Here is a 17,633-nt window from a genome sequence, read left to right as displayed (position 1 = left end):
GATAAAGGTTGGCGTAACTGTGACAAGACAGGAATGTTAACTAATCTCCTCTGACATTGTCCTAAATTGAAACGCTCCTTGGAGGACGGTCTCAGAAACACTGATGAAATCTTAGACACTGACCTCCAGTGCTTCCCCACTTACATTCTACAACATCTACTCAATGTATTGACGCACCAGTTACGCTCCCTTAAAAGGGGGGCCATCACACTGGCCCTTTGTGCGGCCAAGCAGGTCCCTTTTGGCCACTGGGGCATGGACCAAGTTCGAACTCATCTAGATTGAATCCATAGGCTTTGGAATCTGGTGGAAGTGAAGAAACTAACAGCCTCTCTTGAAAACAAACTCTCGCATTTCAACAGGACATGCGTGCCATGCATACTCTACGAATTAAGAGAGCTCACATCTCATCTATTGAAGTGTTCTACGGCCCATAGCACCCAGACAGGCAGTAGTGGCTTCTTGTTCTGAACTGTCAAAAAGCGTTGGGATCAGTAACCTGCGGCAATTATCCCCTTCTCTATCTCTCTGCGATTGCACACACGTAGAGGTCCCCTCCTCCATCCCCTCCCTCTCTGGGTTCGAGTTATTCCCCCCTCCTCTTTTCCCCAACCTTTCATCCATATCCCTTGAACCCCCTTCTGTGTCCCCCTCTCACTGGCTCCAAAGACGTATGCGAGTTATTTTGTTAAACTCAATAAAAAACAGATTTGAACCATAAAAAAAACAACCTGATTATCCACACCTGTTTATTGTGCAGACTGTAGAAGAGGACCTCCTTCTCCGCTCCAAAACCCACGTAGACTAAAGTACCCTTTTCCCACGGACTGAATGCCGCCAAGCTTGGGGGCAATGAGCCTGGCTTCTGGAAAACAAATACATACAAATACATGAAAATAGATCTTGATAAAAATGTAATGCACCACTGATGAAGGGTGCATACTTTGACAGTTCACAATTTAACATGCCACTGAGAAAAAACATTTTTTCGAAAAGCAGCTCAAAAAGGGAATAAGGATAAGTTACTTACCTGTAAATCCTAGTTCTCTTTCAGGGGTATCCTCATCAAAGTCATAAACATTGAATATTCCCGCCCTTGTGCGGGGACCCCTGAGCATATATAAAATACACACATATTATACATGTGTAAAACAGCAATGCAGGCTATAATGTTAAAACAGGCTAAAATGCTTTATTTCTATGAAGTTTTTTTTTTTTTTTTTTTATATTATAAAATTACAATAGAGAATAAATATCTACCCAAGCCCCCAAAACTGGGCTTAGGGAAGTAAGCAGCAGTAAACTCTAGAGAAAAAGAGAAAAAACTGCATTGAAAAACAATGGAGCATTCTTAGCCAATAGGCTGCATGCAGGTTAACACAGGAGAACCATAAAAACTTTGGCACCGTGCCTTTAAGACCCTGAGCACTTCCAGTATCCCACCATGCCTCAGGGGTGAAGGAAAGGTGACAGTTGGTTCACAGTTAGGTCAGTTCTTTTTTACGGTGACAATCTGTGTAACTGATTAAAGATACAGTCTGTCCTGCACTTCTAGGAGACGTGCGTCCGGGGAAGAGGGTGGGTTGTTTATGACTTTGATGAGGATACCCCTGGAAGAGAACTAGGATTTACAGGTAAGTAACTTATCCTTCTCTTCCAGGGGATCCTCACCAATAGTCAAACATTGAATAGATTAGCAAGCCCATCCCTAAACTCTGCGGACTGTCCGATAGAAGTGCAGGAATAGATACGTATTATGCAAATACATTTCTTAGAGAGGCCTGCCCCACTTGGGCATCCGCTCTTGCATCTGAGTCTAAACAGTAATGTCTAGTAAACGTATGTACAGACTTCCATGTAGCAGCCTTACAAATCTCAGATATTGGAACATTGTTAAGGAGGGCAGCAGTAGCCACTTTTCCCCTTGTGGAATGCGCTTTAGGCCTCGCTAGTAATTGTTTATTAGCCAGCTGGTAAGTATTAACAATACAAGAAACTATCCATCTTGATATCGTTCGTTTAGATGCTGCCTCTCCTGTCCTCAAATGACCATAATTTACAAACAAGCGGTTAGAGTGTCTAATCGATTTTGTCTTATCCAGATAAAATTTCAGCACTCTTTTCAAGTCTAAGGAGTGCAAAGCTTTCTCTGCCGGAGTCTCCGGATTGGGAAAGAAAGTCGGTAAAGATATAGTCTGATTGATATGGAATTCTGACACCACTTTCGGAAGGAAAGATGGGTGAGTTCGCAGAACCACTCTATTGTCATGAAAAACCGTGTACGGTTCTTTGGAAGACAAAGCCTGGATTTCGCTGACCCTCCTCGCTGAAGTAATGGCCACTAAAAAAGCGGTCTTCCACGTAAGGTGTTGTAAAGAGGCCTTATGTATAGGTTCAAAAGGAGGGCCCATAAGTTTTGCCAATACTATGTTCAGTTCCCATGGAGGAGAAGGTCTCCGAATGGGCGGAAAAACTTTCTTCAAACCTTCTAAGAAATCCTTTACTACAGGTTTCGTAAAGAAGGATTCCTGAGAAGGTGACTTGCGATAGGCTGTAATAGCAGACAAATGTACCTTAATAGATGATACCTGCAGACCGGACTTTGCCAGATGAAGCAAATAGGACAGTATGACATCCTCCTGAGCCCGTATGGGATTCTGACCTTGTTGACAGCACCATATGTAGAATCTCTTCCACTTAAAAGCGTAAGAACGCCGCGTGGAAGGCCGTTTGGACTCTTTCAAGATGTTCATGCACTCCTGCGAGAGCCCTAGGTGCCCATACTGCAGGAATTCAGGAGCCATGCCGTCAAGCTCAGAGAGGGTAGGTTGGGATGCAGAACCCTGCCCTCCATCCTGCTCAGAAGATCCGGTCTGCACGGCAGCCTCCTGTGAGGTTGCTCCGATAGGTTGAGGAGATCTGTGTACCAGAATTGACGGGGCCATTGTGGTGCTATGAGAATCATTCTGGTTCTGGATCTGTAAAGTTTGTTGATCACTGCCGGTATGAGGGGAATCTGCGGAAAAGCGTAGAGAAATATCCCTGACCAGTCGATCAACAGGGCATTCCCTCGAGATCCCGGACGGTAGAACCTGGATGCGAAGTCTGGGCATTTCTTGTTACTTCGTCTGTGAAGAGGTCCAGTTGAGGCCGACCCCATTGAGCGAAGATGTATTCTGCGACTTCGCCGTGTAGGACCCAATCGTGAGCGTCCTCTAGGTGTCTGCTCAGAAAATCTGCTTCCACGTTTTGTTGACCTGGCAGGTGAACCGCTGTAAGTGACATTCCTCTGGCCAGGAGCCAATGCCATATCGCTTGGCACTCTCGAGATAGGGATCTTGTTCCCCCCTGTTTGTTCAAATAATACATCGTGGTTGTATTGTCCGTTTGTATTAGGAGAGCTTTCCCCTGAATTAGTGGTATGAAAGACTTGAGAGCCAGATGGACTGCTCTGAGTTCTAGCAGATTGATGTGGTACTGCTTTTCCTTGTCTGACCACAGGCCCTGAGCTTGAAGGGGACCCAGATGAGCCCCCCATCCCTGAAGAGACGCATCCGTTACCAGAGTGTCGGATGGAACTACCTGGTGAAACGGAGCACCCACTGACAGGTGAGTTCTGTGCATCCACCATCTCAATGACTACTGCCGGTAGTCACACTCTGTCCTCCCAGCGACCTGTCCTTTGGCTCCAGTTGTTCTCCAATGCCTCTTGGAGGGGCCTCATGTGGAGTCTGGCATTTGGGACAATAAAAATGCATGATGCCATGGAGCCCAGCAGCGATGTCACCTGACGTGCCGTAGGTGCGTTGGCTCTCAACAGGTCTTGACACTTCCTGTCTAATGAGGATAGTCGTTCCTCCGAAGGATACACTCTTTGGAGTTCTGTATTTATTATAGCTCCCAGGTAGTGAAGGTTCTGTGTTGGAATCAAGGTTGACTTTTGGTAATTGACCTGAAGACCTAGAGACTCGCAAACTCCGAGCACAATGTCCCGATGGCTTCTCGCCTGCTCCGGAGAAGAAGCCTTCAGTAACCAGTCGTCTAGGTATGGATATATGAATATCTTTTGTTTTCGAAGATGCGCCGCTTCCACTGCCATACATTTCGAGAAGACGCGTGGGGCAGATTTCAGGCCAAATGGCAGAACTCTGAACTGGTAATGCTGTAACGCTACTTGGAAGCGCAGGAATTTTCGATGTTTTGGAGCTATTGGGATGTGAAAATATGCATCCTGCAGGTCGATGGAGCACATCCAGTCTCCCTGATGTAGCTGAGGGAAAATCTGGTGAAGCGCTAGCATCCTGAACTTACAGCCGTAGGTCCAGAATTGGCCTGAAAACGCCCCCTCGACCCTTCTTCGCCACCAGAAAGTAACAGGAGTAAACCCCCTTTCCTCTGTGCGCAGGTGGAACCTTTTCTATGGCATTCTTTTGTAGGAGGGCGAGAGCCTCTTTGCGCAGCAGGCTGAGATGAGATGGATTGCCTTTGGCAAGTGTGGTGGAGGCTGTTTGAAAAGAAGAGAGTAGCCATGTTCGACAATATTGAGCACCCTTTTGTCTCTTGTGATAGAGTGCCACTCGTGAAGATAAGCTGTAATACTTCCCCCCACCGGAGTGGTGTACAGTGTCGAGGGAAGCGAGATCTCATTGTTTGGTGGGTGCTTTCGGAGTGGACTGCTGAGGTCTACTTGACCCTCGCTCCCTTGTGTTCCTTCGCTGAAAAAGAGGGCGTCCCTGTCGTTGCGGTGACCTTTGGGACGAGTGAGGGGTTTGAACCCTCTGCTGGAAAGGGCGCCTGTCATAAGGCCTGTACCTCCGCCTGAAATCTTTCTTTCTTTCCAGGCCCACTGCCCTCATGGTATCCACCTCGGTCTTCATGCGGGCCATTTCCTCGTCTGCATGGGCACCAAATAGAGAGTTCCCGGCGAATGGGAGATTCAGGATGCGTTGTTGTGCTTCCTGCTTTAAGCCAGTGAGCCTCAGCCAGGAAGACCTCCTTGCACAGATTCCATGCGCGTACCCATGCGCAGCTAAATCCGCCCCATCTGCTGCCGCGCTGATAACCTGGTTGGATACCAGGCATCCTTCTTGCAGGATCTCTTGGAAATCTTGTCTGTCCTCTCTGGGCAATTTCTCTGTGAATCTATTGAGAGAGTCCCACAGAGAACGATCATACCTTCCCAGGAGTGCAGAAGCACTGGAGACTTTCATTGCCGAAGCCGCCGTCCCGCATATCTTTCTCCCCAGAGAGTCTAGATGCCTGCTCTCTTTATCCGGGGGGACCGTGGATGATGATGCCACCGAGTGGGTCTTTCGGGCTGCGGCTAATATTACAGAGTCTGGTGGCGGATCCTTCCTTAGGAACAGAGGGTCCTGTTCGGGAGCCTTGTATTTTTTTAGAATCCTAGCCGGGGCAGATTTGAGCGAGGCTGGGGCCAGAAAAGTGTCCATAGTTGGCTGCAACAAACCAGGCACTAGAGGCAGCAGCTTTTTTGATGCTGATCTCTGTTGTAGAGTCTCAAAGATGACAGACGAGGAGGTAGATGGCTCTGGAACTTCTATGTTTAGTTTCTGCGCTCCTCTTAGCAGCACCTCGTTAAACGTGGTGATGTCATCCACCGGTGAGACCCTAGCAGGTGGTGAATCTGTTAGGGTGGGTGAATAACACCCGACAGATGATCCTGACGACGACCAAGAGGGTGATCTTCTTCGTGAACGAGACCTGGATCGTCGTTGAGAACGAGACCTGCTGCGAGACGCTGTAGCAGAGCGCCCAGGCCTCGCGGCCGGTTGACGAGGAGCAGAACGAGCCCGTCCTGCCCTTGCTGTCGGTGATGGCGTTCTTGGCAGGGAGGCAGCAGGCGAGTACATTCGCGAATATTGCAAATCTGGGGAGGCCGCTGGTCTGTTAAGGCTCTCCAGCCATCTTGGAGATAGATTGATGGGCGAGACATGCCCAGATGATGCCGCTCTTGACCGAGAAGAGTCGCTCGGTATGGAGACCACTGGAGATGGCGCAGCCTTGTCTGGCGTGGGGCGATGTTCTACTCCCTGCGGGACAGGTAAAACCTGTGTCGACGTCGATGGCTGTGTCGACGTCGAAGGGCGCCCCACCGGTTGCTCATGTCTCGACGTTGAGTGTCTCGACGTTGAGTGTCTTGACGTCGAACGGCGATCTTTGGACCTCGACCTGCTCGCCGTCGTGTGCCTCGACGTGGAGCGTTGGGAAACAGACGGCAGATGTCTCTCATGCCGTCGTGGCGATTTCGACGTCGTGTCTCTTGACGTCGGGGGGCGCACAGCCTTTGGCGGCGACCGGGCACGCCGGCGATGGCTCGACGTCGATCGGCGGGCTGCCGTCGACGGAGACCTGCCTCTGCGATGATGTTCCCTCGACGCCGTCTCCTTCGACGTCGGGTGTCTCGCCGTCGACGGCGATCTATGCCGGTGAGACGGTGGTAGCGTCGACGGGGAACAAACAGGTACTTTCCTACCTGCTGACGTCGACCTAGCCATTCTCTCCTGAGAATGGCCTGCTGGTTGTCTGGGAAGTGAAGAGGACGATGTTTTCTGCCTCTCCTGAAGCCCATGTAGCCTGATCTTTTCTCTGTCTTTCAGAGTCCTCTTTGACATATTCTTGCAGTGCTTACAAGTGTCAGGGCAGTGACTCTGAGGCAGGCACACTATACACAGAGAGTGTGGGTCTGACTGGGCCTTCTTCTTCCCACAAGCAGGGCATTTGACAAAAAGTGAAGGCATTTTTCTGTCAGGAAAAAACTGCCAAGCTCAGACAAAGATGTTATCTGTCGAATGAAAAAGGAAAAAACGCTTTTTCAAAGGATTTTTCTGAGAAAAAACTCAGAAAATCTGAGAGCTCAATGCTCCAGGATCCTCTCAGAAGAAGCCGGAAAAAAGAACTGACCTAACTGTGAACCAACTGTCACCTTTCCTTCACCCCTGAGGCATGGTGGGATACTGGAGGTGCTCAGGGTCTTAAAGGCACGGTGCCAAAGTTTTTATGGTTCTCCTGTGTTAACCTGCATGCAGCCTATTGGCTAAGAATGCTCCATTGTTTTTCAATGCAGTTTTTTCTCTTTTTCTCTAGAGTTTACTGCTGCTTACTTCCCTAAGCCCAGTTTTGGGGGCTTGGGTAGATATTTATTCTCTATTGTAATTTTATAATATAAAAAAAAAAAAAAAAAAAACTTCATAGAAATAAAGCATTTTAGCCTGTTTTAACATTATAGCCTGCATTGCTGTTTTACACATGTATAATATGTGTGTATTTTATATATGCTCCGGGGTCCCCGCACAAGGGCGGGAATATTCAATGTTTATGACTATTGATGAGGATCCCCTGGAAGAGAAACTTCACTTATAGACTTAAATAACAGTTGTTGAACTTAAAAGTCAAACGTGACATCAGCTGCTCATTGCATATATCACAGAATCTTTAGATTAACTTACCAGATAACTGCACAGGTTATTCCAGTGCCAATATTTTATAAAAATCAATGCAAGTGCAGATGACACTAGGTTATCTGGGCTCATATGAACTTAATAGATTTCATTGAATTTATTTATTCATTTACAATTTTAAATGCATTTGTCTAGCTGAGGCCCTCACAGAAAAATCTAAACATATAAAATATCAAACTGTATTTGCTCTCAGTCCCATATCAAAGGAGTCTCAATACTCACATTTTGTTGTGTATTAAAATTACTATATTTTAGATTGGAATGCCCATTGACTGAGTGCTGAATGTATGCACCTGTTAATGATAAGGAGATGCCGCACGGTTCACCAGACATGTTGTGAAACTTGTCTTGTCCACATCTCTGACTTCCCGTCATTAGCATGCTCCCTGTGCATAAGTGTATGAAGCAAGATATATTCGGGTGGTGTCTCATATTTACGATGATGAGCAAAAACAATTCTTTCTCAGAAATAGGTACCTTTTGACTCAGACGTGATGTCTTACCGCAAACTCGAATGCTCCTGGCCAAACTGACAAAGTTTCTGATTTTCAATGGAGGAGGTAGCACTTTCTGCTGAACTTATAGTAAAATACACCTTTTAATCAGCACGTGATTCTACTAACCTTCTTAACTGATAAAGAAGAAGTAAGGACACAGTTTTTCACACAAAACCTCTGAGCATTCATTGCCTGGTTTGTTTAATGAATAATGACAATGTAAAATGTCTGTTATTTTTCGCATGCGGTTATATTTATCTTCTGTTAGAACTTGTTGAGGACTACATGAACATCAGATCTAAATTAATATATACAATGATCTTCTAGGAGTGCATTTTGTTTCACCTCACTGTACATCAAACCTTCTCATCTTAAAAAGCACTCTCCTTTAATGAAAAAAATGAAAGCAATAAGTAAGCAGAAGAGGTTTACTTGGAGGTTTCCACCCGACTCCCGCAGTCTACACTTTCAGTGGATTAAATATGGACTCCAAGTTACTCAAGTATCAATTAGCAACCTGAAAAAAGGCTTTAGGGTGCCCATGGACTATAGCACTGGAAACTGATTTGGTGCACTAATTCCACTGCTGAAAGAGGCACAAACAAGCTAATACACGTGTACCTCTGCTTTGGCCCCTCGACTACTGAAACTGGCCCCAACACTGCTGGTCACGTGCTCCATACCGCGGTAAAATGGTCATACTAGACAGGGGTATGGGGAAATGGGGTGCACTATATGGTGTGGATGTGCGACATCACCATGTAATGCACTTACCAACCCCTTCAGGGCCCTTAGGTTTAGTCTGGCTAACCTTTAACTCAGCCTCGGGTAGCTGTGGCTCTGAGCAGCAAGGCTTACACAAAAAAAGTGTAAAGCATTTAAACAGCACAAAAACAAGTAAAGAAGAAGAAATAAACAAGACACCAAAGAATGCACCACCTATTTATAAAAATAGACTGTAGTTTTATGAATTTTACATAACACAACCAAAAAAGATCCCCTGGAGGGTTCTGGAGATATAGAATTTACAAGGTTCAGTAAACTGGGTTATTTTACTCAACCACAAATAAGCATTTGCAAACTCAACGAATATGACAATTAAAAACATTTTAGCAAAAAAGCCTGGGCTAGCTGAAATGTGATCACTTTTGGTGACCAACTCCAGTATGCAGCCAGTAAGGGGAACCAACCAGGTCCTCAAAATAGTCAGCTCAGCAAGTGAAGCAATCTTTAGTCTGTTCCAGGCACTTTTAGGGCTTGCTGTGCTTTCCAATGTAAGAGGTCATGCTGCAAGGGATGAAGGATGCTGTAGATGCTCATAGGATGCTGTGGATGCAATACGGTCGATGGGGGTCTTGCTGCAACTACTCTATGGTCCACGAAGGAGGAGAGGGGGGTCCTCGTCACAGGGTTGACGTCCTTTAAAGTTCTCTCAGTGCTGGCAGGAAGCCATTTACCACTGGACTACCGGTGGACCATATTGCGGTCACATCCCAACCTTTCCTGGATCGATAACTACTCCTCTGGTCCCAGTTGCACTTCAACACTCCCAGGCTCAATTAATTCGGGTGCATCTTTGCGCGTTGGGTCTTGGTTCCTGGTATTGCATGGTGGCGGTTAGCGGCAGGTTAAAGACTTTGTGCTACCAAAGTGACCCAATAGGCTTCTCAGTTGTTGTGCCGTTTGGCTTTGGATGGGTTCTGGAGTTGGCATATCCTCACGTAGGAGCCAGCATTGACAGTCCCGCTCCTTTGCTAGCCACCAGGTTCAGCAGGTACAGTTCCCGCGGGACAACCTCTCTTTGCCAGTTCCACAATGGAACAGGGCAGTCCTTTGGTCCTTCTTGCAGACAGTCGAGATCTGAGTTCAGGGTACCAGGGGTGCCTTACTGCCTTAAGTGTATCTTTTTTAATCATTTGTATGTGGTTGGTAGCCAATGATGACCACTTCTTGTGAATTGTGGTATCTAAGCATGAAATCATGTTCAGGAGAAAGAAAAAACAAACAACTAAGCAAAACCTCCCTATCAACCCAATAACTCACTAAAGATGCCTAGGTTATGTGAGAGGCTGATCTAATAAACCTCTAGGAATCCAAAAGATTTTGGGAAAGACTCTTCACCCACAACATTATGGCATGATTCATCACTGGTGGTTCCCCACAGCTCAGTAGGTAAATACCACCTCAGTGGAATCAACCATTGCTGCAAGTTCTTTTATGTAAATGCTTGCTGGATTGACTGCAGGGATCCAGATAAATGTAAAAATACCTAAAGGTAGATCCAAGGATTACCCTTTATTTTTGGGTAGCTTTGGTATGATTAAAAATAAGTATTTTGGGCCTATGATGAGATTTAATGACTCCTCCAGCCCTATTTTTATGCCAACATTTCAGCTATCAAAAAACACTTGGGGGGGTCTATGACCTTCTTCAAGGCTTCTATACGCCCTGCTTTTCTAAGCATTCATTCATGCAGTAACCTGAGGCCTTATGCTTTCATACTTTTCTCAGTTTAATGACGTTTGATCAACAACTGTAGGTATAACAGGAAGCGAAAACTATATCTGTTGCTTAAGAGAAATATGAATATCACTCACCAACAGCGTGTGGGAGTTCACAAAATTGTAGTGCATGTCAACTCCATCCTGTTGACGAATATATCATCACATCTGTGGCCACCTGACGTGTGAAAAAAATTGAAAGAAAAATACAGCAACAGCACATGTGACCAGGACATAATGTCCCTCAGCATGCATACATGTGTTCATGTATCCAACACTTTCCCAGGGCTCAATAAATCTACTTGACCTTGCTATGGGGAGTTTTATTTTATGAGGTCCAGTTATTTTTAGATTCCACTCGACCCTTCTGTCCAGTGGACAAAGTAGAGGTGTTCTGTTCAGTCCGAAACTGAATTAGCAATTAACTGAATTAGCAATTAACATGGTTTTAAATCCTATTCTTGTCACATTTGCTCTGTGTTCAGAGAAAGAGGTCAAAAGTCAGTTTGTCTTCTTGCAATGAAAATACTTTTCCTTGTGACTGCAGAGTCCCTGGATTTTGGAAAGTGAACTCTCTGACCTATGTGAAATGAAAGGCTTTTGGTATTAGGTTTTTCCTAACACACAACATTTATATAACTAAGTCAACTTTGGGGTCGCATGTTTGCACACATCGGAGGAAGGACTGCTGCCGGATCCCTGGGGGCGGGGCTAAGACCCCTTTAAACTTCATATAGCGCGCCCGCTTCGCGGGATGCGCGTTTGCACACATCGGAGGAAGGACTGCTGCCGAATCCCTGGGGGCGGGGTTAAGACCCCTTTAAACTTCATATAGCGCGCCCGCTTCGGGGGTCGCGCGTTTGCACACATCGGAGGAAGGACTGCTGCCGGATCCCTGGGGGCGGGGCTAAGACCCCTTTAAACTTCATATAGCGCGCCCGCGTCGTGCGTTTGCACACATCGGAGGAAGGACTGCTGCCGGATCCCTGGGGGCGGGGCTAAGACCCCTTTAAACTTCATATAGCGCGCCCGCTTTGCGGGACGCGCCCGGGCGGGCCCGTCCTTTGCCCATCAGTGGCCGGAAGAGGCTGGGCTGGGCCATATCCCTTGGTTTTTTATTTTCCCTTGTGCTTTTTAGTGGTTTAGTGAGAGCCTCCCCTCTTTTCTTGTTCTTCTTAAACATGGGGAAGCGTAAAGCGCGTACCAGTCCTGATCCTGCAGTGGTTAAATCCAAAACTTTAAAACTTAATAGAGTAGCGCAAGCCCACTCAAACTGTGTCTCCAGAGAAATCGATAATTTAATCGAGGAAGTGGAATCTATTCTTAAAGAAAAGGAAGGTAACGCCTGTAAGAGACTGAAACCTGGGACTCTGCTTCCGTTTCTAACAACAGGCCCTAACATTTCTACTGATGCCCACCCTTTGATAACCTCTGTCCAAGCTCCTGCCTTTTCCAGGCAGTTGTGTTTGCCTAAATCCCCTTCTCCACTCGGTCCAGTGGATAATTCGGATGCTACTCTTCTTGATCCTATCCTTTGTGGCATTCCTTGTGTTAATCGGTTTTCCATTTTGGACCGCTCTGATTTGGTGGGGGATAAACAACCTTTGATTCTTCCACCTCTTATCACTCTTTGTGATCCTCCAGGAGAAGATGTGCTAACAATAGTCTCCAGTTTAAAACGAGAAGTTGGGGAGTTGAAGGGTCTACTGTTTGAGGTCCTCAAACTACTTTAAAAAACTGGCTCATCTCCCCAGCCTACTTCGATTCCAGTGCCAGCACAATCTTCCTGTTCTCTAGATCTGGTTGCTTTGCCAGTTATTTCTTCATCATTTGGGGATCTTAATAAGGGCCCCGCCAATAAGCCATCTCATGGGAAACATTTGGCCATTTCGGCAGTACATTCAACATCTCCTTTCTCTAACTCTGACCAAATAGTGGCCCATTCCGCTCATGTGCCCAATCCTAATTGTATCTATTTGTGCAATGTCCCTCCTCTCACATCTCATACCAGAGAAGATACTTCCTCTCTTATCAACAAGGTGTCATATTGGATCCGCCACACTAGGGGCTGTGCCTCTATTATTCATTCGGACATTGTTTTTGCTTCTCTTGTACGCAGCTGTCCGGGTGGATGTGGTATCATTAAAATTATTCTTGTTAATTCTGAGCTAGTTAGGGGACTTTTGCAGATGGATGCCCGCAACATGCTAAGAACTGACTTGGATATATATTTTAGTGAACGTTTGCCTGTTGCTGGCCACAAGATCTTGCCCGCTCATCCTTTTATGTCCAAGAGAAATCCCTGTAACGTTCCAGTTTCTGCTGCTATGTCTGGTTTGCTGTCTTTTCCTGTTGATGGGGCTGGTCTGGTCCACAATCCTAAAGGTGTTGATACTCGAGACCCCATTTTTTTTAGGGGCTACATCTGATGTGGATTGACTACGCCCCCTTAATTCCTGGAACTCTAGTGTTCCATACGAGCTACCTCCAAGCTCTTCAACCAGCCTAGGTGGTCCCATTTTAAGTGCCTTATTTTGTATTCCTACATTAATTCCTATTCCAGTTCCGGAAGTTGATTCTGGCACGCTCACTTGTACCACTTCATCTCCTTTAGGGAATTTATTGTCCTGGAACGTGTCAGGTATTAAGAGCAAATTGGTTGATCCCGAGTGGGGGGATTATGTTGAATCCTATTCCATCTGCATGTTTCAGGAAACTTGGCCAACGGATGGCGTGTACAGACAAGGCTATTGTTCGTTTACAAAAAAGGCAATTCAATCCTCTAGGGGAAGGGCGGTTGGGGGCCTTTGTACTTGGGTCAAGCTGTCGGAGATGGGTAAGGTAAAGGAAATTGCTGTTGACTCTTGTGACATCTTAGCCATAGTAATACAGCCAAAATCTGGTACCCCTGTACTATGTATTAATATCTATAACCGACCTGGCCCTATTAATCAGCAGTCTGACACTATTCAACTTCTGTATAATTTTTTATCTGAATTTCACTCTAAATATTGTATCATCATTGCAAGTGATCTCAATGTTCAAATTGAACTTGGCTCAGCTTTTGTCGAGTCCACCCAGGCTGAAGATGAAGTGTGGAATGTTCCCCCGATTTTATCTCAACCTACGTCACTTATTCCCTCCCCTAGGGCGTCTCAGATAATAGACCTTGCACTTACATACGGCCTTCGTTTTGGAAATGGCCGTTTTCCAAACGATAATCCTGCTAGGCCCACCTTTTTTAGAGGACACTATAGTAGTTTTTTGGATTATGTAATTGTAGATATACAAGTTTGGCATCTAATAATTAATGTAGAGGTGGGTCTTCCCCGTACTAGTGATCATGCCCCTTTGTAAATTGCATTAAAGACAGCCCTAGTTTCAGTGTCTGATCTGCCCACTGATTCAGTTGAATCCAATCATTTGCTGGAACTGTCCACTAATAGGCGTGCTGTAAAGTGGCCCTCGTTTCTGGAATCTAATTTGTTGAATAACAAGCTTGGCGCTATGGTGTCCTGTCAACAGCTTTTTGAGGATTCCATCGTATTATCTCCTTCAGAGATTATGTCTTCCCATGCAGTTTTCTTTGCGGAACTTAAGGAACTTTTTACCAAGCCTTTTAAAACTCAATTAGAATCTTCTGCATCCAAATGCAAATGGTTCGACAAAAAATGTTGGGTGGCCAAACATCTTTTATCTGAAGCCTTAAAGTAAAAAAAACGGGATGTCATTATACAGGCGAGAAGGAATTACGCGTCTGTTTGCAAGTTATCGAAACTCAAATATGAGGATCACTTATGGGAGTGTCTGGCGGAGGCTGCTAGCAATCGTGATGCCAAGCTCTTTTGGACGTTGGTTTCGCGTAGTGATTCTGCCCTGTCAGCTACTCCTGAATGTCATATTCATCCAGGAACTTGGTTCTCCTATTTTGGGGAACTGTATGGCTCCCAGTCGGATTTTGATGACACTCTCATAGATTTTGCATTGTGTCAGCCTGAAATGCCGCCCTTTACCTTAAAAGAAACAGAGTTGGCAATCTGCGCTCAAAGATCTGGTAGGGCCCCTGGTCAAGATGGCATTCCTTCGGATCTGTATAAATCAGATCTATCTGTATGGACCCGGTACATCAATAGGGTATCAAACACTGCCATGACAACTCAATCCTATCCGGTCTCGTGGAAGATGGCTATTATTGTCCCCGTTCATAAAAAAGGAGACAAGAGTTCCCCTGGGAATTACAGACCTATTAGTTTACTTGATAACTTGCAGAAAATCTTTTCGTACCAGTTGCTAGCTAGACTAAAACACTGGATAACGAAAAACTAGGTCTTAAGCCATCTTCAGGCGGGATTTAGGGACAATGTCAGTACCATTGATCAGATCTTCCGATTTATTACCATCAAGTGGAAGATCGTAGACGCAGATAAAGGCCACTTATTTGTGGCCTTTGTCGACTTGAAATCTGCGTTTGACCTTGTCCCGCGTGCCAAGCTCTGGGAGGTCCTCAGTACTACTGGTGTTCCGGGTTCTATGATCAATATTATCAAGGATCTCTATTCTGACAACTGTGCTAAAGTCCGCTGGGGTGCCACTGGCGATCTGACTCCAGCTCTTCCAACTGCACGTGGTGTGAGGCAAGGGTGCGTTTTGGCGCCCACCTTGTTTCTTTTGTTTATTAATGCTTGTTTGCCATACCTTTTAGATTGCCAAAGTGATGCCCCTAACTTGGGTGGGCAGAAGCTCCCCTGTCTTTTATTTGCAGACGATACTTTATTACTATCACGTACTGCCATGGGCCTTTCTAGATTGCTCTCCAGATTTCTGGAGTTTTGTACTGACCATGGGCTATCAATTAATTCAGCAAAAACAAAATATATGGTCCTTGGGGATATTAGGCATAAAATGAAAAGGCCTGTTCATTTAGACGGTGTTCCCTTAGAAAGGGTGGGCACCTTTGACTATTTAGGCATCAAAGTGGAAGATTCACACTTCTGGCATGCTCAATGCCAAAAATCTTTATTATGCCTGAAGCAGAGGGTGGGTGGCATTGTTAGATTTGCCTCCAGATCCCCCAAATTTGCAGTGTCCCCTGCCCTTGAAATATACAAATCTCAAGCTGGGGGGGGTGCCTTATATGGCGCCGAACTCTGGGGCCACTGCAACTTGGCGAATTTGGCAAGGGCAGAAAATCAGTTTCTAAAAATGTTGCTAAAGGTCCCATTGAGCACTCCATCGCTTCCTATTCGACTGGACCTAAACCTCTTTTCAATTTCACAGATTGCTGCTTTAAGGCCTCTGTTGTTTTGGATTCGGTTATGGACAACAGATGCCCTAATTCCTTTTCGCTGTGGGCTTCTTAATTTGGTGGGCTGTGATTCTATTATCAAAATCAATCTTTTTCCCAGCTCGGCCTTGGGTCCTATGGGCAGGATCCTATCTCCATTCCTAAAAACGCTGCACAGCTGTTAAAGGATGCTTTCTGGCATAATGTTCAGGTTGGCCAATTTGCTAGTTCTATTCCATTGTCTATGTCTGACAATTTCTTATCTGTCAAATGCCATTATGAATTTGAGCCTTTTATGGATGCAGCATTATCGCCATTTGCTCGTGCCCTTTTTATTAGGTTCAGGATTGGGTCTCTCCCCTTGTGCTGCTTAACATACAAATGGTCCAATCCAACTAACAAATCTAAATTATGCCCGATGGACTGTAAAAGTGAAGAGACTGGTTTACATGTTTTTTTCCACTGTCATGCGTATCACAAACAAAGAGCAATTTGGCTCATCCCGCTTTGCAAACCAATAGGTGTTAGATCCAGTTTCCATGCTGAGAGAATTTTAAGATCCGATCCGTCCGTCCAGATAGTTTTACCAGTGGCAAAATTTATTGAGTCAATCTGGCGGTTGAGATTAGCAGTTTTAAGGAAAAAGACTAGGTAGTTAATCCCTAGTTTTATTTATGTATATTTATTGAATTTGGATGCATGATTGCAGATTCTGTTTTATAGGATATAGAAATTGGTTTATTGTATTATTGATTATTTATTGATCTATGGAATAATCAATATTGTTTTATGTTGTGTGAATTTTAAAATGTGATTCAGTGGATTTTTTTTTTTTTCGGGGAGTTAATTTTTATGTTTATTTATGTATATTTATTAAATTGGATGTGTGATTTTAGATTTTACTCTATAGGATATAGATTCATTATATTATTAATTATTTACTGATTTATGGAATCAGTTTTTTTCTGAGTGGACCCTTTTTATAACAAGAGGTGTACATTTGGTTGTTCATTCTGTTTGATTCTTAAACTTCTTTATTACTCTTTTCTAAATTTCTATTGTGTTCTTATTTTTAGTATCTCCTTGCTCTTAAAAAAGTTTTTTTCTTTTTTTTTTCCCTGATGTGTATTGTACTTTTATGGTATGTTTTTTACTTACCGAAATAAAGGTAAATGATGATGATGAAGTCAACTTTACAAACATTTCAAAATATATTTCAGTAGCTGTGAAAGACCATTTTTTTTATTTCTGTATGTGTGATGAAAAAATATTTTATGAGGATGAAAAAAAGTCAGAACACTTTACTTGGTTATGTGCAAATAATAAATGTTTTCTGAAACCCACTTTTCACAGACTATTGTTAATACACTATATGGTTTTATCAGTAAAGATGCAAGTTAGTGGGAAGGTTTTTGGACATTTCTTGGAAATTTACTGTCTGTAAATGACATTGCACTACCACATCATGCTTTAGTACTGTACTTATTTAAAATGAGTGTTTAAACATAAACCGAGAAACACTCTTGCCTTAATGACAAAGCTTTCTGTAAACTAAGAGGCAAGTCAATCATGGATCATGTGAACCCTATATGTGGGCTAGATTTATTATACAAGGAGCAAACGTTTAGTGCATTTAATCAAACAAAAGATAATTTTTTTTACAGCAGAAATGCTGAATTCACATATTTAAAGGTGCACTCATGTGCGAATGAAGAAAAAGGCGACTGTAAAATACAATATTTCCCTAGCATCACACAATTTGAGACCCGTTTCCAGGTCAAGTACATTACAGTTAGGTCGAGCAGATTATTCAAGCTACTCGACCTGCAGGTCTAGTGACATTTTTATGATTTTTCGAGGCCTCTACCCATAA

The 17,633-nt window shown here is 44.5% G+C and overlaps 1 protein-coding gene across 3 annotated transcripts in view; it reads right to left on the bottom strand.

Annotated features, from left to right (window-relative positions):
* Positions 1-17,633, bottom strand: part of WDR90 (WD repeat domain 90) — a 1,338,149-nt gene that overhangs the window by 121,469 nt on the left and 1,199,047 nt on the right. For all 3 annotated transcript variants that reach the window (XM_069210679.1, XM_069210680.1, XM_069210681.1), the window contains one exon: positions 746-865. In XM_069210679.1, coding sequence (XP_069066780.1) covers positions 746-865 — 120 coding nt within the window. The remainder of the gene's footprint in view (positions 1-745; positions 866-17,633) is intronic.

Source organism: Pleurodeles waltl, chromosome 10 (assembly GCF_031143425.1).
Source record: "Pleurodeles waltl isolate 20211129_DDA chromosome 10, aPleWal1.hap1.20221129, whole genome shotgun sequence".
Classification (NCBI taxonomy): domain Eukaryota; kingdom Metazoa; phylum Chordata; class Amphibia; order Caudata; family Salamandridae; genus Pleurodeles; species Pleurodeles waltl.
Note: the sequence above shows the minus strand (reverse complement) of the source record. Positions and strands in the feature narration are given on the sequence as shown.